The 20168-nt window shown below is 36.1% G+C and overlaps 1 protein-coding gene across 1 annotated transcript; it reads left to right on the plus strand.

Moving 5' to 3' along the window:
- Positions 1-13116: 13116 nt before the first annotated feature.
- Positions 13117-18929, plus strand: LOC126854895 (uncharacterized). The gene is made up of 3 exons (XM_050602056.1): positions 13117-13702; positions 15872-16047; positions 16688-18929. The coding sequence occupies exons 1-3, from the start codon at positions 13592-13594 to the stop codon at positions 16815-16817; spliced, it is 417 nt and encodes a 138-aa protein (XP_050458013.1). The 5' UTR covers positions 13117-13591; the 3' UTR covers positions 16818-18929.
- The last annotated feature ends 1239 nt before the right edge of the window (positions 18930-20168 follow it).

A 20168-nucleotide genomic window follows, 5' to 3' on the forward strand; every position in this document is an offset into this window, starting at 1 on the left:
TACAATAATACACTATTTTATTACAATTTTATTACATAATACATATGCATATTTCGGATATCGGACGCAATAATCGCTTTCGTTACATTATTTTTTGTACATACACATACACACATATACACACACACACACACACTCGCATACAAGTCATTTTTATTATTATACAATAATACACATTGTGGTATTTTATAACGTGTATGTATATATATATATATATATATATATATATATATATATATATATCAGATATCGGATGCAATCGCTTTCGCTAGTACATATATATATATATATATATATATATATATATATATATATATATATGCACATATATCGAATATGATCGGATGCACAATTGCTTTCGCTGTACATTACATTTATATACACAGCACATACGCACGCACACGTACATACACACGCACACACACAGTCATTATTATTATACAATAATACATACAGAGGCATTTTATTATACATAATATATATCGCGTATCGGATGCAATCGCTTTCGCTGTACAGATTTTATACACACACACACACGCACACGCACACGCATACCATACAATCATTTTTATTATTATTCAATAAATGTATACTGGCATATATATATATATATATATATATATATATATATATATATTTATAATTTTAATTTTTATAATTGAAAGTTAAGAATTGATTGCAGAATTTCATTTATTACAATCGTAAATTCGTTAGTAATTAAAACGAACGCAATCGCTTTCGCTGTTACATTTTGTACACACGCGCACGCATTTTTATCATTATATACAATTTTATTAATACATATTTATTAATACATTTTTATTATTATATACAATAATATACGCAGGAATTTTATGGCGCATATATATCGGATATCGGACACTTTCGCTGTTAACTACATTTTGCGCACGCATTCACACGCAATCATTTTTATTATTATACAATAATACACATTTTATACTAAGATATCTTAAAATGAATTTGTCGCTCGCTAATAATAGCGATCGTCTTGCGCTTATGTTTCACGGCGGCAAGCAGTCTACGCGCGCGCACACTCTCGCGATGTTTATTCTCTTTATTAGAATCATTAATAGAACAGAAGTAGGCTCGCGAGAGCGTACACTCATTTCATGCCGGCATACACGCGCACACATATGCGTGTATGCCAGGTCTCCATAAAACATAATTTAGATCTACGCGTAGCTTCTACACATATGATGTTTTCAACAATTTTGTCTGAGAAACGAAATTGCGAATAAACGATAATTTTTCCATTTAATTTCATTTTTATTTACAATATATATATATATATTATCTTATTGGCAGATTCCGATTAAAGAAACATTTTAAAATTTCTTTAGTCTTTCTTTAGACTTTTAATTCTTTAGGATTAGAGGCGATTTTCTCTTTCACAATTGATTCGGTAATTCCTCTCTGAAAAAAAAAGAAAAAAAAATTATACATCTAATCACCACATACAAATTTTCTGAGATATTTCCCAGATTTAAAAATAATTTTTTGTGAATAAATAACATTAAATGGGAAAATTACAGTTTATTTGCCGCTTACACTTTACACAATAAAATTGACTAGCGGATGCCGCTTTAAATGCATATCAAATTTTAATATCCCGGAGACCAGAAGGGACAATGAATCCTTAATAAGGTACTTGGTATATTAATCGCACTAATTGTGCGATCGCTTTGTTATTTTTTTACTTTGATTTTTGCAACATGAATCAGAATCGACAGATCACACTTTACGCGAATCTCATAATTCATGTTTATCTCCTTGACATCGTAGAAACGATTTCTCTTTAATGTGCGTCGAAAATTTGCACGCTTACGTTATCGAATAATCGCTCATTTATTCATCTTCGGAGCGATGATAGAACGACAACGAATATTTGTAAACACGTGTGTCGCAATTGATGCGCAGTTCATGGATCATAGAATAAAGTGTCAGTAGATGTATAAGATTTTGTTTTTATTTAATTATTCTAAAATAAAAATAAAATAAAAATATACATGCATTCGTAAAATATATGTATCAATTTTTAGGCTTGTCTATTCTATTCAAAATATATATGACACATGCGTTTTGGCAAAATCGCTTTAAAAGAATAGGGATAATTATGTAAATGTGTACTCTCGTTGATGATCTCTCTCAACATAGAAAAATATTAGAGAAAGAAGGAAAAAAAATCTTGAAAATTGAAATTTTGTCTCCCTTATTTCCCGATCTCTTTCAAATGCGTAAATAACTACGCAACACGTGGTGATGTGTTTATCATCACGTGATGTATCGTATATGGAGCGTCAACATGTGTCAGAGCAACAAGTTACGAAGCCCTAGTTCGTGGATCGCCAATGGGAAAAATAAAACGATAATTCGATGTTATTGATACCCTATTAACAACGGGGACTACAATCCATTGGGTTAATGTTTGCCTTCGCATGCTCGATCATGATTAAACGAGCGCGATAAACAAATTCCACGTTCATTTAGGCGATTGACATCTTCGCTGAAGATGGCTCGTTAAAAGGGACATTATTTATCTTCGTTATTGTGATATGTGATGCGAGAAAAAAACAGTACTACATATATATATATATATATATATATATATATATATATATATATATATATATACATCGTGCCAATCGGAGAAAACTTTTCCGTATAACTTCTGAGAACTCACGATATCGCTAATATGCTAAAATACTTCCAATCTTATTCGTTAATTCATATAAAGAGATCGCATAATAAAAACAAAGCCCCCATCAGGAGAAAATTGAGAGCAAAAGATCTTCGTCTCTACATAAATCTATTTTTGCAAAATTTTCTTTCTTTCTCTCTCTCTTTTTTTTTTAATTATTAAATCGATTAGATCTAAATATATTATTTAATCATCTTTTCTATTCTTTTCTATTCGAAATCGAAGTCGGCAGGTGATAAGGAGGGGAAGATGAAGGAAGAGGAGGAGGAGGAGGAGGAGGAGAAGGAAAGATCGGCGAGATGCAAGGCGCGAGAGTCATCACCGCCGTCGTACAGGACGTCGTAATTCGACAGGAACAAACGACGAGATGCTGGAAAACACGACGCTCCGTGACAGAGATCATCGTCGTGACGACGACGACGACGACTGTCTGCCGGTGCCGTGCGATTTGTGCGTCTAGACGCGTCCTTGTACGCATGTTACGATTGCGGCTCCGACTCGGGTTGCGGCGTTGATTCATCGTAACGGATTTAGACCAACCTTACGCGATAGGCGCGTGCATCGCTCCGATGAGCGATAAATTTTGCAGACGCTTTGACACTAGAGATGAGAGCCCGCCGTTTGCGTACATATTGTAGGTGCTCGGAGCGAAATTCAACGAAGTCGCTCGCTTCGCGAGAAGTTTCTATGGATCGCGTGAAAAAACGAAGAGAATATATCGCTTGACATTTGATAAAAATCTTCAACACGCTGCGCATATAATTTGATTACTGGGAGTTTCATGACAAAAGAGCGTATCCGTAATTTTTCGAGAAATGATATCAAGATATCATTTTTTTTTAATTAGATATGAATATTTCTAATGCTTTCTTATCTAAAACGTACCAAAATTAAATTCCTATATATAAAACGATATTTTCCGAAATGTTAATCTATCAGGTGATAGATGTGCTTACAAAATTATCTCGCGTATGTGAAAAAATTACGAGATCGTCTCGGGAAATCCCGGGCGCTTGAAAAAATATCACGAAACTGAATACTCCTTCGAGAGATATACAAACGCCAAATGCGGAACCGATTATATTATTTCCAGACCGCGAAAAAGGACAGGCGAGTCAGTCCTAAAGGAACTTGATGAGAAATGCGATGCGTGCGGGAACGAGATAACGCGCGTCGACAACTTTAAGATTGTCGTCTGCGTGAGCAAAGAAGAGGTGTTACTGCTCTCGCGTCTCGCCGGTTCCTTAAGAAACGCTTGTACTTCGCCGCTCGTAATCGTCGTTGTACCGACGTCGGGGTCGGCATTGGCGACGCCGACGCCGACGTCGTCTTCTTCGTCTCCGGATCTGGTATCTTTAGGCGCCGCGGCGTTTTCGACTGGCTGAATAAATACGCGTAAATTCCATCACGATGGTTAGTGGATCCAGTCCGCGTCTTATTAAACGATCTTCCGTCGTTCATTTTATACATACACACCAGTGAGAGAGGGAAAGAGAGAGAGAGAGAGAGAGAGAGAGATATATATATACATATATATATATATATATATATATATATACATATATATATATGGTGTGTGTGTGTGTGTGTGTGTGTGTGTGTGTGTGTGTGTGTGTGTGTGTGTGTGTGGTGTGTGTGTGTGTCGCTTTACGTTTAATTTGGTTTTTTTTTTTCATCATCGAATAAATCTGGCGTTTCTCTTTTGCCCGCTTCTTCGGCGACGCAAGACGCAGCCTAATTGATACACTTCGACTTCAGCAATAACAATATCATTCATTATCTGTCGCAAAGTACGGATAAGTGACTTTCGACGCTCAAAATAGCGCGATTTGTATATAGAAAGACACGGCACACATTGTAAAGTTTAAGATGTTTAATTACGAAGCAAAAAAACTTATCAATTAATACTAGACTGATGTTTTGACATCTTGTGTCACTTTAGGATGTTATATGATATTTTTTCTTTTTTAGATAAAGAGATATTAAATGCGCAAAAAGTATACATTTACTTCAATCAAATATTTATAAAAAAGTTATCAGAGAGAGAGAGAGAGAGAGAGAGAAAGAGAGATTTGTACACTGGACATAATAAACAGAAATATATATTTACTCTAGCGTACCCACACATAAATTAACTTATTAATAAGTTTATAATAAGAAACAGATGCTTGATTAAGATCGACACAGTAGAGTGACCAAAATTTTTGGACTTCATTGCGGAAGTCGTATTACTATCACGAGCAAGATCGCGATATTCTTCGCGATCCGACTCGCTTCGCGAAAAAAAAAGAAAAAATTATTCCCATCTATCCCATATATCCTCGACAACTCCGCCAAGGCAGTCCGTCTCGAGACGAATCCGGCCGGCCCGGATTACACAACATCTCCGTGACATCCGCGGCGACAGGTGTGTGCGAGAAAAAGATACAAAATCGTCGGCGACGCACCGTGAATAGACGGACGGAAGGGGACTGATCTCATCGTTTACAATGCGTGTCGTGAGATAGACAAATTGACCGGCGGAGAAACGCACCTGCGGTTACTCTATGCGCGGCGCAGGGAAAAAGAGGCAAGGAGGGCGTGGAGAGAGGGGGAGGGGGAGGGGGAACGGTCGGGTTGTTTGTCTTGCGTGCTGGACGCGACGCAAGACAAACAACGAAAATAAACGGCGTCGCGCCGTCTACGCGCGCGGCCTACGCGACTCGCGACCTCGCGTCCATTCCTCTCGCTAGCGGCGAGATCAGATCTCATTTCTCCCTTCCCCCCCCCTCCTCCACCTCTTCTCTCTCTTTTATCTCTCCGTTCAATTTCATTGTGAAATATAAATCGGATCGGATCGGTCGATCGCCCCGACGCGAATTTCTTCCAATTTAACGCGTCGTCCATTCAAGTTTTCTCTCTCTCTCTCTCTCTTTCTCTCTCGTGTTATGTTCGTCTCGTAATATTTTAGAAAAAATTAAAATATTATTGTCACATCTGCCGACCATTGTCTAGATCCTTGAGAAGGATCTTTTTAAAAACCCGAGAGAAAATTTCTCAAAGAAGGAATATCTCGAAGATTTCCAAACACATTTGAACAAGAAGTTTTAATGAGAAGAAATCAACAGTTGACAATGGTCGATAGATATCAGCAGAGTTTCCTAGGATTTAGATATTTAGAAATTACAATGAAAAATATTCATGTGAAAAGGAGAAAGAAATATGCAAATTCGTGATCTTAGGCTAACGCCACGTGATTGCAGCATGCGACGGAATTCGAGATAAAAGATTGGACGCACGCATAGAAAGTATGAATGGCTCTAATCTGGACCATATGCGGAAGGTATCCGTCGGAGTGATACAGTATTTAAGAAACGAAGCTTGTTATCATTTTCTGATGGACGTAAGATGCGTAGAAAACGTTCGCTCCTTCTATCGTTGATAAAAGAACGTAGTCCATCCTTTTTGTTGCGTTGCTACGTCTCACTCGTTCACACGAGCAATCTTCATGCTTCTTATGTCGATGCCACTGACAGCACGTGTCATGTAAAACAGCGAGGCAGTCCGTGTAGTAATATGTGTGATTAGTAATTCTCGAAATTTGAAATGTTATCTCGAAGGATGTGACTTCCTGGAAAACCACAGCGGCTAGAAAAAAAGAGAAGAGGGTGAGCGTTTTCATCGATACGCAAAAGCATTATGTGCTCTACTTATCTCTATTGTAGCACGATGGTCCCTTCTAGGAAATTTACGACCGTACAATATCTAATCCGTAAACTAGCGAGCGTCCAATTTCACGAATGGCCGACATGTGTTCCTTTCATCAAAATGAAGCTACAAAAAAAATATTGAGATATTTTATAATGAACGAGATATATATTTATTATATATAACAATCAATTTTTCTTTCTATTTTCGAGACGAAAGATTTGATATATATATTTTTTTTCTTTATTTATTTTTTTATGGAGCTAAGAGAGATATAATATAAATCTTTTTACATAAATTAAATATATATATATATATATATATATTTTTTTTGATTATATTTTTTAATTCATTTATTAATTAATATATATTAATTTATAGTATAATAAATATACAACTTTTCTGATTTTCAAAGGAATGAAATGAGATCTGATTCGACTATTTTTTTTTTTTGCTTTTTTTTAATAATCTGGAATGTGAATGCAAAATTAATAGCATAGCGCTACAAAGTTTCCGAAATTGTTCTCTCGCACAGTTATTTCTCTTGCGCAACACAAGACTCTAGCAAGACTCTAGATACTGACGACTGCCAAGAAAACCGAAAACGCCAAGTAGTTCTTCCTGTCTTCTAGGAAAATCGTCTGGCTACTAGGTAGATATTTGCGGACGAGATGCTTATACTAGCCAGTATGTGTCCTACAGTAAAATATATCGTGTGCTCACAAAAATTTTCTCATATATCCCTTCCGAACAGGACGAAGAATCTCTTCGTCAAATTTTAGAAAAATCGACAATGTCAATAGTGCTTTCGAAAATAAATACACGCGCGCGAGACAATCGTCTTTTGAGATCGCAATCTTGAAATCTCCATTTGACGCAGCTACAATTCAAATATATATATGATTGTCGAAGGTAAAGGGAAATACGTGACAATTGCTTTGACGTGTAGAAGATAAAGTGAAGCAGCATTTTCCGCGAAAAGAGAGAGATAATGATTTTTATGATGCTGCATTCCTTTGACGATACTTGACGAAAGGTCGATTATTTCGACTCAATCGTTCTCGTTTAGATTCGATCTCGCGTATGTAACAGCGATTGACGTAGAGACGGATCGATAATTGTGAGAGTGACGTTGTAACATCTCTCTTAACCCGATTCCTTGACCCGACTCGCAACTAGCTCCGACTGGCTCGCCGAGCACGAGGAAGCCTCTCTTAATCGCGCGCGAGTCATGCCGAGACGAAATTCCTTCTTCGTATTCGTAGAGATGACGTTGACCGATCATCGATGTTCCGCGGTAATCGTCGTATGTACGAGTTGAAATTTTCTTAGGAGCACGTGATAGCGTCGCCGTCGTAAGAACCTAAGCCCCGTTCCGTTCGCTCGTGATGTCGCGTCATCGCGGATTCTTTTATTCTCGCGCCGCCGCGTACGTACGCGTCGTCGCCTCCTATCGCATCCGTCACGCACCTAACGCACGTGCGTGGGCGTTCTTACGTAAACGATCGACTTGTTTATACTCCGCGCGACTTGGAAAAACACAATATAGATATTGAAAAATACACGGACACGTTCGAGAAACGAGAACGTTCGCCGCTGTCGCGTTTGTCAAAAATACATTGACGTTTCGAATATTAATATCGGATTGTCCAAATCTTACTCTGCGCTCGTTCTTCATTAAATTCACACACTTATACTTTGCTATCCCGGAATCACTCCGGATCGATAATCAATATCGCGAATGACGGACAGAGAATTTAAAGATATTGCACGTGGAGTGACATTTTTCGAAACAGCTGCAAAATACACATCGCGTCATATATGGACCGTTTATTTTGAAAGTGGTGTAAGTCCATTTTTGAAAAAAATGAGATATCACGTAATTCATGCTTAATTTAATGTAAATTTTTTATGGATAACTAGTCCGTGTTTAATTTCTAAAAAAACTCCCATGTTTTGTACAACTGAAAATCGGTCGGTAAATGAAATTGCATAATCATCGATTATGAAAGTGGTGTAAGTCCAATTAAAATAACATTGACATAATTGATCACAAATTTTTACTCTCGGGGCATTCATACCTTCCGAACGATGCAGATTTTGGTATCATAGAAATGGCATTGCGAAAAAAGAATTTTCTGTACACACCACAGGATTATTATGATGTAATAACACAATGTAGAAAACATGACAAATTCATTTTACATGAAACGAGAGAATTTCGTTTCAACAAAAAATCTTCAAAATGCGATTAAAAAAGAGATAAGAAAAAACACTAATGGAGAACAGGTAAATTGGTTGCAAATATGTTGGTTGAGGTTTCTCAAAAGTACACCATACACTATTTTATATAAAACATCGATGAAGGACAAAGAATTTAAAACTATAAATTTATTACCTACACGTCCTGGAAGACCGCTAAAATTTGAAAAAATCGCCCTGGCGCCATTGTACCAAAATGCCAGGCCTATTACTTACGAAAAATATAAAGACATCAAGCAGTTATTACCTTATATACCTCCGGTGCATCATGCATATTTCGAAACACTGCCACATGCAGAGCATAAGTAAATACTATCAATATCTTGTAATTTTGACAATGTAATAAGCGTCTAAAATTAAAAATACTACTTCTTTTTATGTCGTGTCATGCGTGTTTGTTAACAAAATTTGATTAAACTGAAGTATATTTTAAGTGATATTTAATTTTTCAAAATTGAAATTAAACGATTTTTACAATTATTTAATTTTGAAAGTGGTGCAAGTCCATTTACAGCATATAAATATATATTATTGTAGTCTAATTCGCCTAAAACAAATTTATATAATCAAATTAAATATTGATAAAACAATAGAAACATTGCCAGACTTCATATAATTTGCCTATATCTTTTAATTAATAGATATGCTAGCCTCTAATTTTCTCGAAACAAGAGAAAATGGACTTACATCACTTTCAAAATAAACGGTCCATATATTACTTACACATTGACAGATAATTGATAAGGCGCGCGTCCGGTCGCGATCTGATATATAGCTATCGTTCATCGGGGCAAATATATGAATAATTAGAAGTGAACATCTTCTTGGAACGACGAAGAAAAACGCGAAACGAAGACACGCGGTGTCTCGTATAATCGCGCTGAGATATAATTACGTCTAATTCGAACCATCAAAATTCCACGCAAGGGTTCGCACGCCCCGATTACGCATATGTTGCGTTCCTTAAGAATTATTTCTGATTTATTTCTCGGCACATCGTCGTTAACTGAGTTTATATATCGAAACGTTTACGTCGCGTATGTAAATTTGATACCGCGTGATCAAATTATATCGCGCTCAATTTTACGTGTTGTAAGCCGAATTGCCGATGAGGGGAAGGATAGTTGTGCGTTTTTGACGAAAAGTGTTAAAATATACTCGTGTGTCCGTTAATGACACATCGTTATTAATGCCTGCGTGTTATGTTAGATTCTAGATGCGCGTTTCGATTAAAAAAAAAATATTCATAATTACCAAATGTTGACAAATGATGCCCGCTGTTATTCCTTTAGCTTTTTCAAGAAAAGCCAAACATCTGTTTCTTCCACTGCAAAAAAAAAAAAAAAGAAACATTTCAAGTAAGAAAAAATGGCAGTTTCTAAAATTCATTAAAAAATAGTCTATTATTGTAAATAACAATCTCGTACAGTTTTTTTCAGCCCAGTAAATACGCGCGTTTAATTTAATTTAGTCTTCTCGAAAAATTCATTTTGAAAAAAAAGACGAAAGAAAAAACACAATCTGCATTATCACCGCGCCGTATTACGAGACGAACGCAACAACGTAGAGCAATATTTCTCCTCTTCTTGTAGATTTCCGTCTCTAGGACGCAATACCATATGCTTCTCCTTATCGCGAACGTACGTCGACCGTGAAAGCAAATTCATGTACAAAAAAAAAAAAAAGAAGGGAGAAGGAAGGGTGATGGAAAGAGGGACCGATCTTCTCTCGCCCGACAAACTGCGTCGTTTCTCTATATTATTTAGTATTCCTCTCCGGAAGCGAAAATGACGCAATTTGGATCTCGAGGGCGATCATAAGCTGCTACGCGGCGGCTTCTTCCAACACACCCTTCGCTTTCCTCCCCACCGGCCATTTCCTTCCCGTTCGTTGCGAGCCGCAAGAATGGCGCGCGACAGACGGAATGTTTCCTCTGCGTTATCTATCCCCCCCCCCCCCCCCATCACTTCCTCCTCCTCCATTCATCGTTCTCATTCTCATTGAGCGTTTCGAAAAAAAATATTGCGTCATTCCGTGTCTACCTTAAACGCGCCTCACGAAAACGTGACCGTATCGGGAGAAGCCTCGAGGATGATTATGATATCGCACGCACGACAGGCATCATTGTATACAAATATATCCTTTATTCATGAAATGATTCGAGATTGTAATCCATCGAAAACACGCATCGTGCGCGGTAAAAACGAGAAATGTAGAGCGAGCGTCTCGTTGCGGAACGAAGTTTATACATACGGTATTATTATTAGACGCCACACGAGAGGATTTACGGCTACGCGAGAGGATTTCGTTCGTCAGACAGTGACCGAATTTTTCGACGTGAATGCCCGCGATCGAGGCAACGCCGTCTTGGATTATTTTTATCGTCGCAGAGATTGTCCCGTATCCCGTATTTATCGAGCGTATTGTTTCGCGCGTGCAAAATTGGAAAAAGAAAGAAAAAAGAAAAGAAGAAACAAATACGCAGATCATCGTCTAACTACGTATAACGTCTCGACGAGCCGAGACGGAGATCGTAGTAATGACTGAAACAAAGCCGACGTAAGCGGCACGGCCCCCCGCGATTGGCCGAGAGGTCGACGGGCCCCCGTCGAGCCTCTCCGCATTCTCTCGAGGAAGAGACTCACGTATATCTATATGTCACGAGTCGCGATTGACACGAAACATCCCGTAGTAGCCCATATACAGCATAGAAGAACATTGCAGGAACGCAGTGGCCAATATTCGTACGGCAAATGCGCGCCTTTTTTTTTCCTTTCTTTATCTTTCTTCCCTTTTTTTCTTTTTTTACAAACGTCAATCGCGCACATCTCGATGAAACTGGATAGAACGCGATCGAGGATCGCGCCGATGGCTCGTTCTAGATCCCGCGACTCGTACGGCACGTCCGAGAGCGTGACCTATGACGAATACGCACTACGTCCGTCGATTGGATGAATTAAAAGAATGGGGAAAATTGTCAACGATGAAGAAATTTGTTTGTGCTTTACAGAAGCACTGGGGGTTAAGTTCATTACTACGGAAAAATATCTTAATGACCGCGGAATAACGTCGATTGTTTCAATGTCGAGAAGGGAATGGTCTTTTTCTCCAAATGAATCTGGGAATCGGAAGGTTTCTATTCAGACGAATCAAAAGCTCTTGAGCGTGCGAATAACAATAAAATTTAATCGAAAGAAATTTTGATCCGATTTGTTGTATTGTGATTTACATCGAAAAATTACATGTTATATGATATATGACAGACCTTTCGCTCAATTTTCAATTTTAACAGAAAATTTGCTGCTAGATTCGTTACAAATATTATTATTGAATTATTTATTTTTAGTAAAGATGTAAGGGGTGAACCGTTTTATTTCTATTTTATATTGTTATCATTATACGAAAATAATTTATCATAAGCACGTCAAAAATTTCTATAACACAAAAGAAAGAAACAGATAGATTTTTCTATCTAAATTTTATCGTGTTTCAACATCTTTTCAGAAACATTTGTCGTACATTTTTCTATTCCTGATATCGATCTGTGTTCAGGGAATTAGCCAGGTGCTAGCTGATAGCTTTCCTAGTAATATTACATCAGACAAATTTAAAGAGAAAATATTTTAGAAACAATTCTGTGTTTCTATAGACGCAGATGTTTTAACTTTCTTCTTTTCTCCCTATTGGGGAAAAGGGGGGATTGATCTATTTGCGAAATTTCTTATCAAATTTGCGTGACGTTATACATAAGTTTACTAAATAACAATTAAAGAACGAAAGAGATACTATAAGTCCTTGCTAAAACGCTTCTGCTGAATAGCATAATCGCGACTGCAAGTTTAATGGCATCAAAATCAATTGATTATTATTTATTCGCGTGTGGCACGCATTAAATTCCATATAAAACGCATATGAAGCAATTCCGAAATCTTCGAAATTCGCGATGTAAAAAGATTTTAATTAATTTTGCGTGAGAGGAGAGCGGATAAAAGAGGATAAGAATTATTTTCCCTTCGTCCCGCCTCTTGATTTTTTGATCTCTTGGATCAAAAAATCAAGCGAGAAGATTGACGAGACTTGCGCTGGTGGCGCCTTGAGAGGAAACACCTTCCCCGCCATTGAGACACGTGCTCTACGCGCGTGCACCCACGAGAATCTATCGATCTCGTTAAATGCGAAGAATCAAACGGACTGAAAGATCGCGCAGTTAGAGTCTTATTACACATACATTCCTTGTTGTTATTATTATTATAACGTCTAAGTTCCCTCTCTTCCTCTCCCTTTCTCTCTCTCTCTCTCTCTCTTTCTCTCTCGATATTGGTCTCTCTCTCTCTCTCTTTTTCTCTGCTCGTTTCCCTGCCTAAATCTTTCTTCCCTCCTCCCCTCCCCCTCCCCTCCTTTCCGTCGGCGAGCGATACTCTGGCTAGCCCAGCCTATATAAACCTCCGGCGACTCGAAAGCGTCCTCACTCCATACGAGAAGATAGTCTATGTATAAAGTCTCGTGGCTCATACACGAAGAATTAATACGCGCGATATAAGTCGGTCAGTTGAAAGAGAGAAAACGGACGCTCGTATATCATGGTACATCTCGAGTAAAAGAGGGAAAGCGACACTCCACCGACGTTTTTTTTACGATACGTTCTCGAAAAACACCTGGGCGCGAAACAACCCCGCGAAACTCTACCTGTCGGCGCTCCTTGAAAGAAGCGCTCTCCGCCTTTTTCGCGCCTCGCCGCGCTCAACTCGCATAGTGTCACAGAGATAAAATCCTGCGCGAGGATCTCCTGCCGCATCCGCGAGGGAAGGATAAGCGCGAGTCCGCGAAAAGAGAAGGAAAGCGATCCCGAAGCAAATAAGGGAGGAAGCTTCGAGAGAGTCAATTATCGTTCATCATTTGCTATCTCAACATACGCGAGTGGAAATGTTGAATCCGTGTACGAGCTGCCACAACGCGAGGCTAATCGTCGTTGTCATGCTCGTGGTCACCATGTATTACCCGGCTTTGATTGACACGGCGGTGGTCCGTTCCGAGGTAAGATTCGATCGAATGTAAAAATAAGAGAAGGAAAAAAAAAATCAAGGGAATCGAACTAGAAGTGTGCAGTAAAAAGGAGAGACAGAGCTGGGGAGAGAGAGAGAGAGAGAGAGAGAAAAAAGATCTTAGCAAAAAGATAATCCGAAGCCGTTAGAGCGGAAGTCGTTTTGTGGTCACGATTTGCGTGTCTCTATGAATGACGTGTTTCGCAGAACAGATATAGAAAAAAAAAAAAACATAGATCGTCCTTGCTTGGAAGAATGTAAATTAGTAATTCTAGAAATTCACTTAAAGTTTGACCATCAATTTCTCTCTAAGACACTATGTATATAACTCATTTACAACTACTGAATGAAATTTTAGCTTTTCATTTACAGCAGAATAAGAAAAATAAATTTAATTAGTTTAAAAATAACTCGTATCTGACGTTGATGACATACGTACATAAATCGCGAGGTATCAAATATGAATAGATTACGGTACTCTTTTTTTTTACTCATTTCTCGCTTATCGCGCATCGAGTAAGCTGAATCGATTTAAATCGCTACGATTGTAGGATACTTATTAGACGTGTATGACATATATTCACGAGGTCTCCCGGTCATTTATCTTTCTCGAAACGTCGCGCTGGCGGCTCGAGTAGCTTCATTCATGAATCGACCCTCACTCGAGAGTTTCGGGTCTTTCAAGGATACCAGATAATCGTGATGGTTTTTTTTCCATTCGTCATGCGAAAACTATTCATTTCGCAATTCGATACAAATTAAATCCGATTAAATCGTTCTACAATATATATATATATATATATATATATATATATATATATATATATATATATATCGATTATTAATATCTTTATAGATCGCGATTGAGAGAATAAAAATAATTAAAAAATAGTGAGTTATTTAATTTTAAGGAACATAATTTAACTTTCTGCGAATTTTATCGTGTAATTCATTTGTCAAAGTTACATTGTTCTTTGCAGCTGCGATTGAGTCGACGCGAATCATACTTTCCTTCTCTCAGAGGGATATTTTTTTTATAAAGAAATATTCTCGTGTCGATACGCGCGTGCGGACACATTTTTATAAACATTATTGTTTTCTACCGTATTCATTTGTAGATTCTGATTCGAAATGGCGTGAAGGAAAGATTTTAAGAAGTATCTATATAATATAATATATATATATATATATATATATATATATATATATATATAATATATTATGATTTGGAAAGGCTGAATCGCTACGAGATTCATTTCGCAGATCGCGACGATTCTTCATTCATGAATGGCGTTTGCATCATTTATCTCCGATTAAAACGTCATTAGCAATGTATTATCTCTCTCCAGTGTACCTTTTCCCCTTTTCTCTCTTCGATTTAGATTGATTCATGTTTCGAGAAATACAGAAAATTTTGCGCGCCGAAAATACTCAACGCTTTTATAATCCAAAATTCATCGATAATGACAAATTAAAGTTTTTTTATAATAATAATTGCCTATATAACATTAATTGTGATTTGCGCGCGGGAATTTATATAAATCGTTATTTCACAAAAGAATTGTTAATTCTACAAAATATATATTCTATGTATAAAACTAATATATACATGTATTGAGTTAGAGTTATTAGATAAGAAAGAGAAAAGTATTTTGCTCACCTTTTTATCTCTTTTTCAAAATTTTGCATACAGACTCTTTTATCACATATGTAAAAATGTCTTTAAATTTTTTATTGGAAAAAGAGTAGTAGTTCAAACGCTATTTCACTACTTCTTCTTCTCAAGATCCTTCTCATCTTCTGTGGGTAGTATTGCGAAGTTTCCAATATCTAAAAATAAATATAACATATTAGAATTTTTAATAAAAAGAAATGATACCTTTTAATCGTGATACTTGGTGGTTAAATCGTTAAATAAATCCTAATTTCATCATTAAAATATTAATAATGTATTGTTATTATATAATAACTCACATGGAAAAAGTATTTTGTTTTCGAGTATTAAAAGAAGGTTAAAAATTAAGGCGTCAATTATTAAAAACAAAAATAAAAGCAAAAATAATTCTTTATTACAAATACTTTATTCGCTTCTGCGAATAAAGTATTTGTACGTTAAATCAAGAGAAAGAGTCTCGAGAATTTGTGTATGTTTTAATTACAGATATTGGATGAGCAGTTACTGCTTAGAGCTCTGAGTGGTCCTAGGTATACAAGAATCTCACGGTCCACGGAAAACAGTGACGAGAAGGATACGCCGGTACGATATTGTAATTCGGCTTGCGGATGGGCGGTCTACCATCCGTACATGCGCACCATTGAATACTTTATGAGAAACACGTAAGTAAACTATGCGTTACTAAGATACGATAATATTAATTCGAAAGCTATGAGAAATGAGGGATTTTATGATTGTGTTTACATGAAACTGTCTTTACAAGGTGAAATCAAAAATTCTATTATTTTGAACAGTCCAAGTAGGAATTACGTGCCGAACTTCTTTTTATTTTGCTAATCAAAGTTAATTTATTGATTTTTCGATCTATTTTTAAATGATAATTAATATCTATTTAATAGTATAATATTAATTAAATATAATTATTAATATAGTAATTAATAAATAATTATTTATTTTAATTATTAATATACTATATTAATAATTAATTTAAATAATTATTAATTTATTATATTAATTATTAATATACTATATTAATAATTAATATAATAAATTAATAATTATATTAATATACTATATTAATAATTAATATAAATAATTATTAATATATTATAATATTAATAATTATAAATTTTTAAAGTGCACGAAAAATGTCCAGATTATAATATCCGATGAACCCTCCGTTTATGAGTTGCACGGAAGAGAATAATCACGTAGGAAAATAATAGCTTACTCAGATTATTCGACACGCATCAGTAATACATAATAAATTTCTGACGGATTCTCCCGCTTTGATTTGCACAGCTGCGAGTGCCCGGACAAGAGCTACAAGTGCGTGCGCTCCGGCGACGATCTGTCCGCGAGCGCGTATGTGTACCGCTGCCGCCAGAACACGACGGCGAACGAAATCGAGTTTCCGGAGGACGCCAACTGAGACGAGGCCGGCGGCATCGTCGCGGAGCCTCCCCCTCGCCTGGTCACGCCAACCTGAGATTAGCGGCGCGACGCGTGACGTCTTCGCGATCCATCATCGTCGGGCTCCTCGACGCAATTAGCCCTATACGCTAATGTACGCTTCCGAAAGTGATCATCTCCACCCACCATCTCCGATGAGCTTCTAGCTCTTGGCTAGAGCGGAGGATCAACGGATCGAGTGACCACCATCGGGTTTCTCCGCTATTGTCAAAGTTCGAATTTTAGGTACTTACGAGTACAAACGGGGAACGCCAGCCGCGACAAGCGCATATATATATATGTGTGTACGTATATGTATATATATATATATATATATATATATATATATATATATATATATATAGTTAATTCCCATTTGGACTAATAATCTTATGAATGAAAAAAAGGGGAACTTTTTTAACGCGCGAAATGCAGAGTATATTACATTAGGCTCCGGTACAAAATGTCCATATTTTAAGCTCACTCGATTTATCGCCATCGATATCATTTTCCCGACGAATCCAAGCGATAACTAAAGAGTCCTACGAATCGTCTCTATTCATCTTTAATCTTCATAATTTTTTTATTTTTATTTGTACTGTCGCGATGTACTTCAAATTTCATGCCCATTCATCGATTCGTCTCTCTTTCTCTCTCTCTCTCTATTTCACTGAATATCTTATATAATTAGCGATAAATAGCGGCCTTACAGTAATCGAAAATAAAATATATATCGGATAAGAAAATATGACGTTAATTGTACAAAAGGAAAAAAGTTTAGTATACGTTTTCGTAGACACGTTCATCATCTGAGCAAAAATCGTTACGATCTAAACGTAAAGAAATTCAACGTCTCCTCCTCCGTCATCTGTGTGTATAGGATTTAGATATAGAATAATTCTAAAGATTTATCGATGCAGGCTAACAGTCTAATTTATATTGCTATATTACGTTATTATTGTTTATACCAAAAAAAAAAATTGTGACAATCGCGAAATTAACGCCGATCTCGCTACAATTTGATAGCGAATCAACTAAAGGATATTCAATTCGCATCATTTGCAACTATTCGGATCTTATTCCGATTATAAGACTATATTCGATGACTCTCGACTTGTAATGAAGTGCAAAATTAAAACGTATGCGTGTGTATAAATGTAGAAAAATACGGGCCTTTTACAACGCGCTTACATATCTCTTCACCTTACATTTGTACTTAACGGAAGAAGTCGTTACGAATTAATCAGAAAAAGAAAATGATTCTTCCTTTTTGTATAATAATGTATTATTTATAACGAAAAATTTTAATTGCGATCGTCCATATCCGTTACTTAACGATCACGCGAGTATCGATATGAATACGAGCGTAAGTCGTTTTTATCCGTGACCTTTTGCTTTAATCGCACGGGTAGAGTTGTCGAACTGAGTGACCACAAAATTGCGAACAAAGCAGATCATGCATGAAACGCATATATATATATATATATATATATATATATATATATATATATATATATATATACTATGTGCGTAAGCACATCGCGTAATCTTTCATAAGCTCGATAAAAAGAGAAAGAAAATGTGGACCAAGCGAATTGAAACGCAATGTGTCAAAAAATTCACGCGAGGTATATCTATTTCAAATCACGGAAGTTTTTTTTTTTAAAGCTACAGCTATACCAAACTATTATAATATTTTGGATAATAGCCTCAAAATCACGCAAATTCAATTGCGGTGAACGAAACTGGTAGCGGTACCTTTAGTAGTTTAGTACTGATTAGTCTTGATTAGGCTTGAACGCACATTCTGAAAAAATGAGGCACCACATGTTTCTCTCAATCTGACCGGAACTCGTAACACAGATGTATGAAAACGTCTCAAGGAGACGAGCTTAGATTAAGAATAAGAAATAAATATTTTCATTTCGTTGTATTTCGCATACGCAACATTTCATTTGTTATGTAATATACAAGAAACATAAATTATGATTACGCGATTAAATATTGATCGATGCATTGTATAAATATTGTCTCTAATTTTATCACTTTTAATATAATAAAACCAAGTTGTAAGACTTGCGACTATTCTTCACTATTATTTCTCATTTCTTTTCTACTCTATATTTATTGCCTATTCCTATAAAAGACCCATATCCGAACTGATTATTTTGAAAAGTGTTATTGCACATCACAAAAAGGAGATAAGAAAGAGAATGTACAAGCTAATATATATATATATGGGAAAAAATTGCCGATAACAAAAACAGCGCTTCTTAATATTATAATATATAGTTTTATTAATATTATAATAATATTATTTTTGTGTGCAAAATATATATCAACATTAAATTATTATCTCGAGTAGTAAAATTGCCTGTACATTTATTTTTGATATACACATAAACCTTTAAAATTAGCAATTTTTCTCGTAAAATACAGTAATATAGTCAAAAGTCAATATTCATATAATCAGACATCGGGAAGACCGCGTTCCTCATCCCTCTCTTTTTTTTTCTTTTCTTTGTTTGGTGTTAAAAAATTAATTGACCGGACAGAAAAGTGATGCAAAAAGGATAAATGGCGAAATGTTCGATTCAAATTAACAAGTTGAATAAATCGGAATAAGCCATAGACGACTGTACGGACATTTACAGCATTTATGCGTTTTAAGTGCGATTAGAGTGAAAAAATATATATATATATATTTTTTTTTTTAATGAAGGTCACTATACACATACTATGAGTTGAATCTCTAGATATAAATTGCCAACATGTTATTTTGAATTATATATTTTAACATTTATCCCTTTTTTATTTTTCGCTTTCCTATTCACTTCCCCTCGATTCTCTTTTCCTCTTGAAACTGTGGCTTCCTCTCTTTCTCTTCCTCCACATTTATTTCACTGACGAGGAAATGCTTCAATAAATATACAACCACAGTATCGTGCATTAGAATTACGGAAATATTACGGTATGTATAATGTATAGTACGACTACATCATATATTATGTTATAATTAAATATCTAATTTAATCTTATTCTTAATCTAAGTATTTTTTTTATCAAATAGAAAGTCACATACACATACATTTGTAAAAGAAGCAAGGAAAGCGAGACTCCATTTGAATATGCAATTATCATATAGACGCGTGTGTACCCAGAAAATGATTTGTGCTCATGTCGTGCACAAATATCATTTTAACCGTTTCGACTTAGCTCCGAAAAAAGTCAATTAAACAGAAACGTGACGAAGACAAACGTATCCACTATTGACTGTCGTTTGTCACGTGACAGACGCGTGATTATTTCATTCACAATACATATCACGCAT

The sequence above is a fragment of the Cataglyphis hispanica genome, chromosome 15, assembly GCF_021464435.1.
Source record: "Cataglyphis hispanica isolate Lineage 1 chromosome 15, ULB_Chis1_1.0, whole genome shotgun sequence".
Lineage (NCBI taxonomy): Eukaryota > Metazoa > Arthropoda > Insecta > Hymenoptera > Formicidae > Cataglyphis > Cataglyphis hispanica.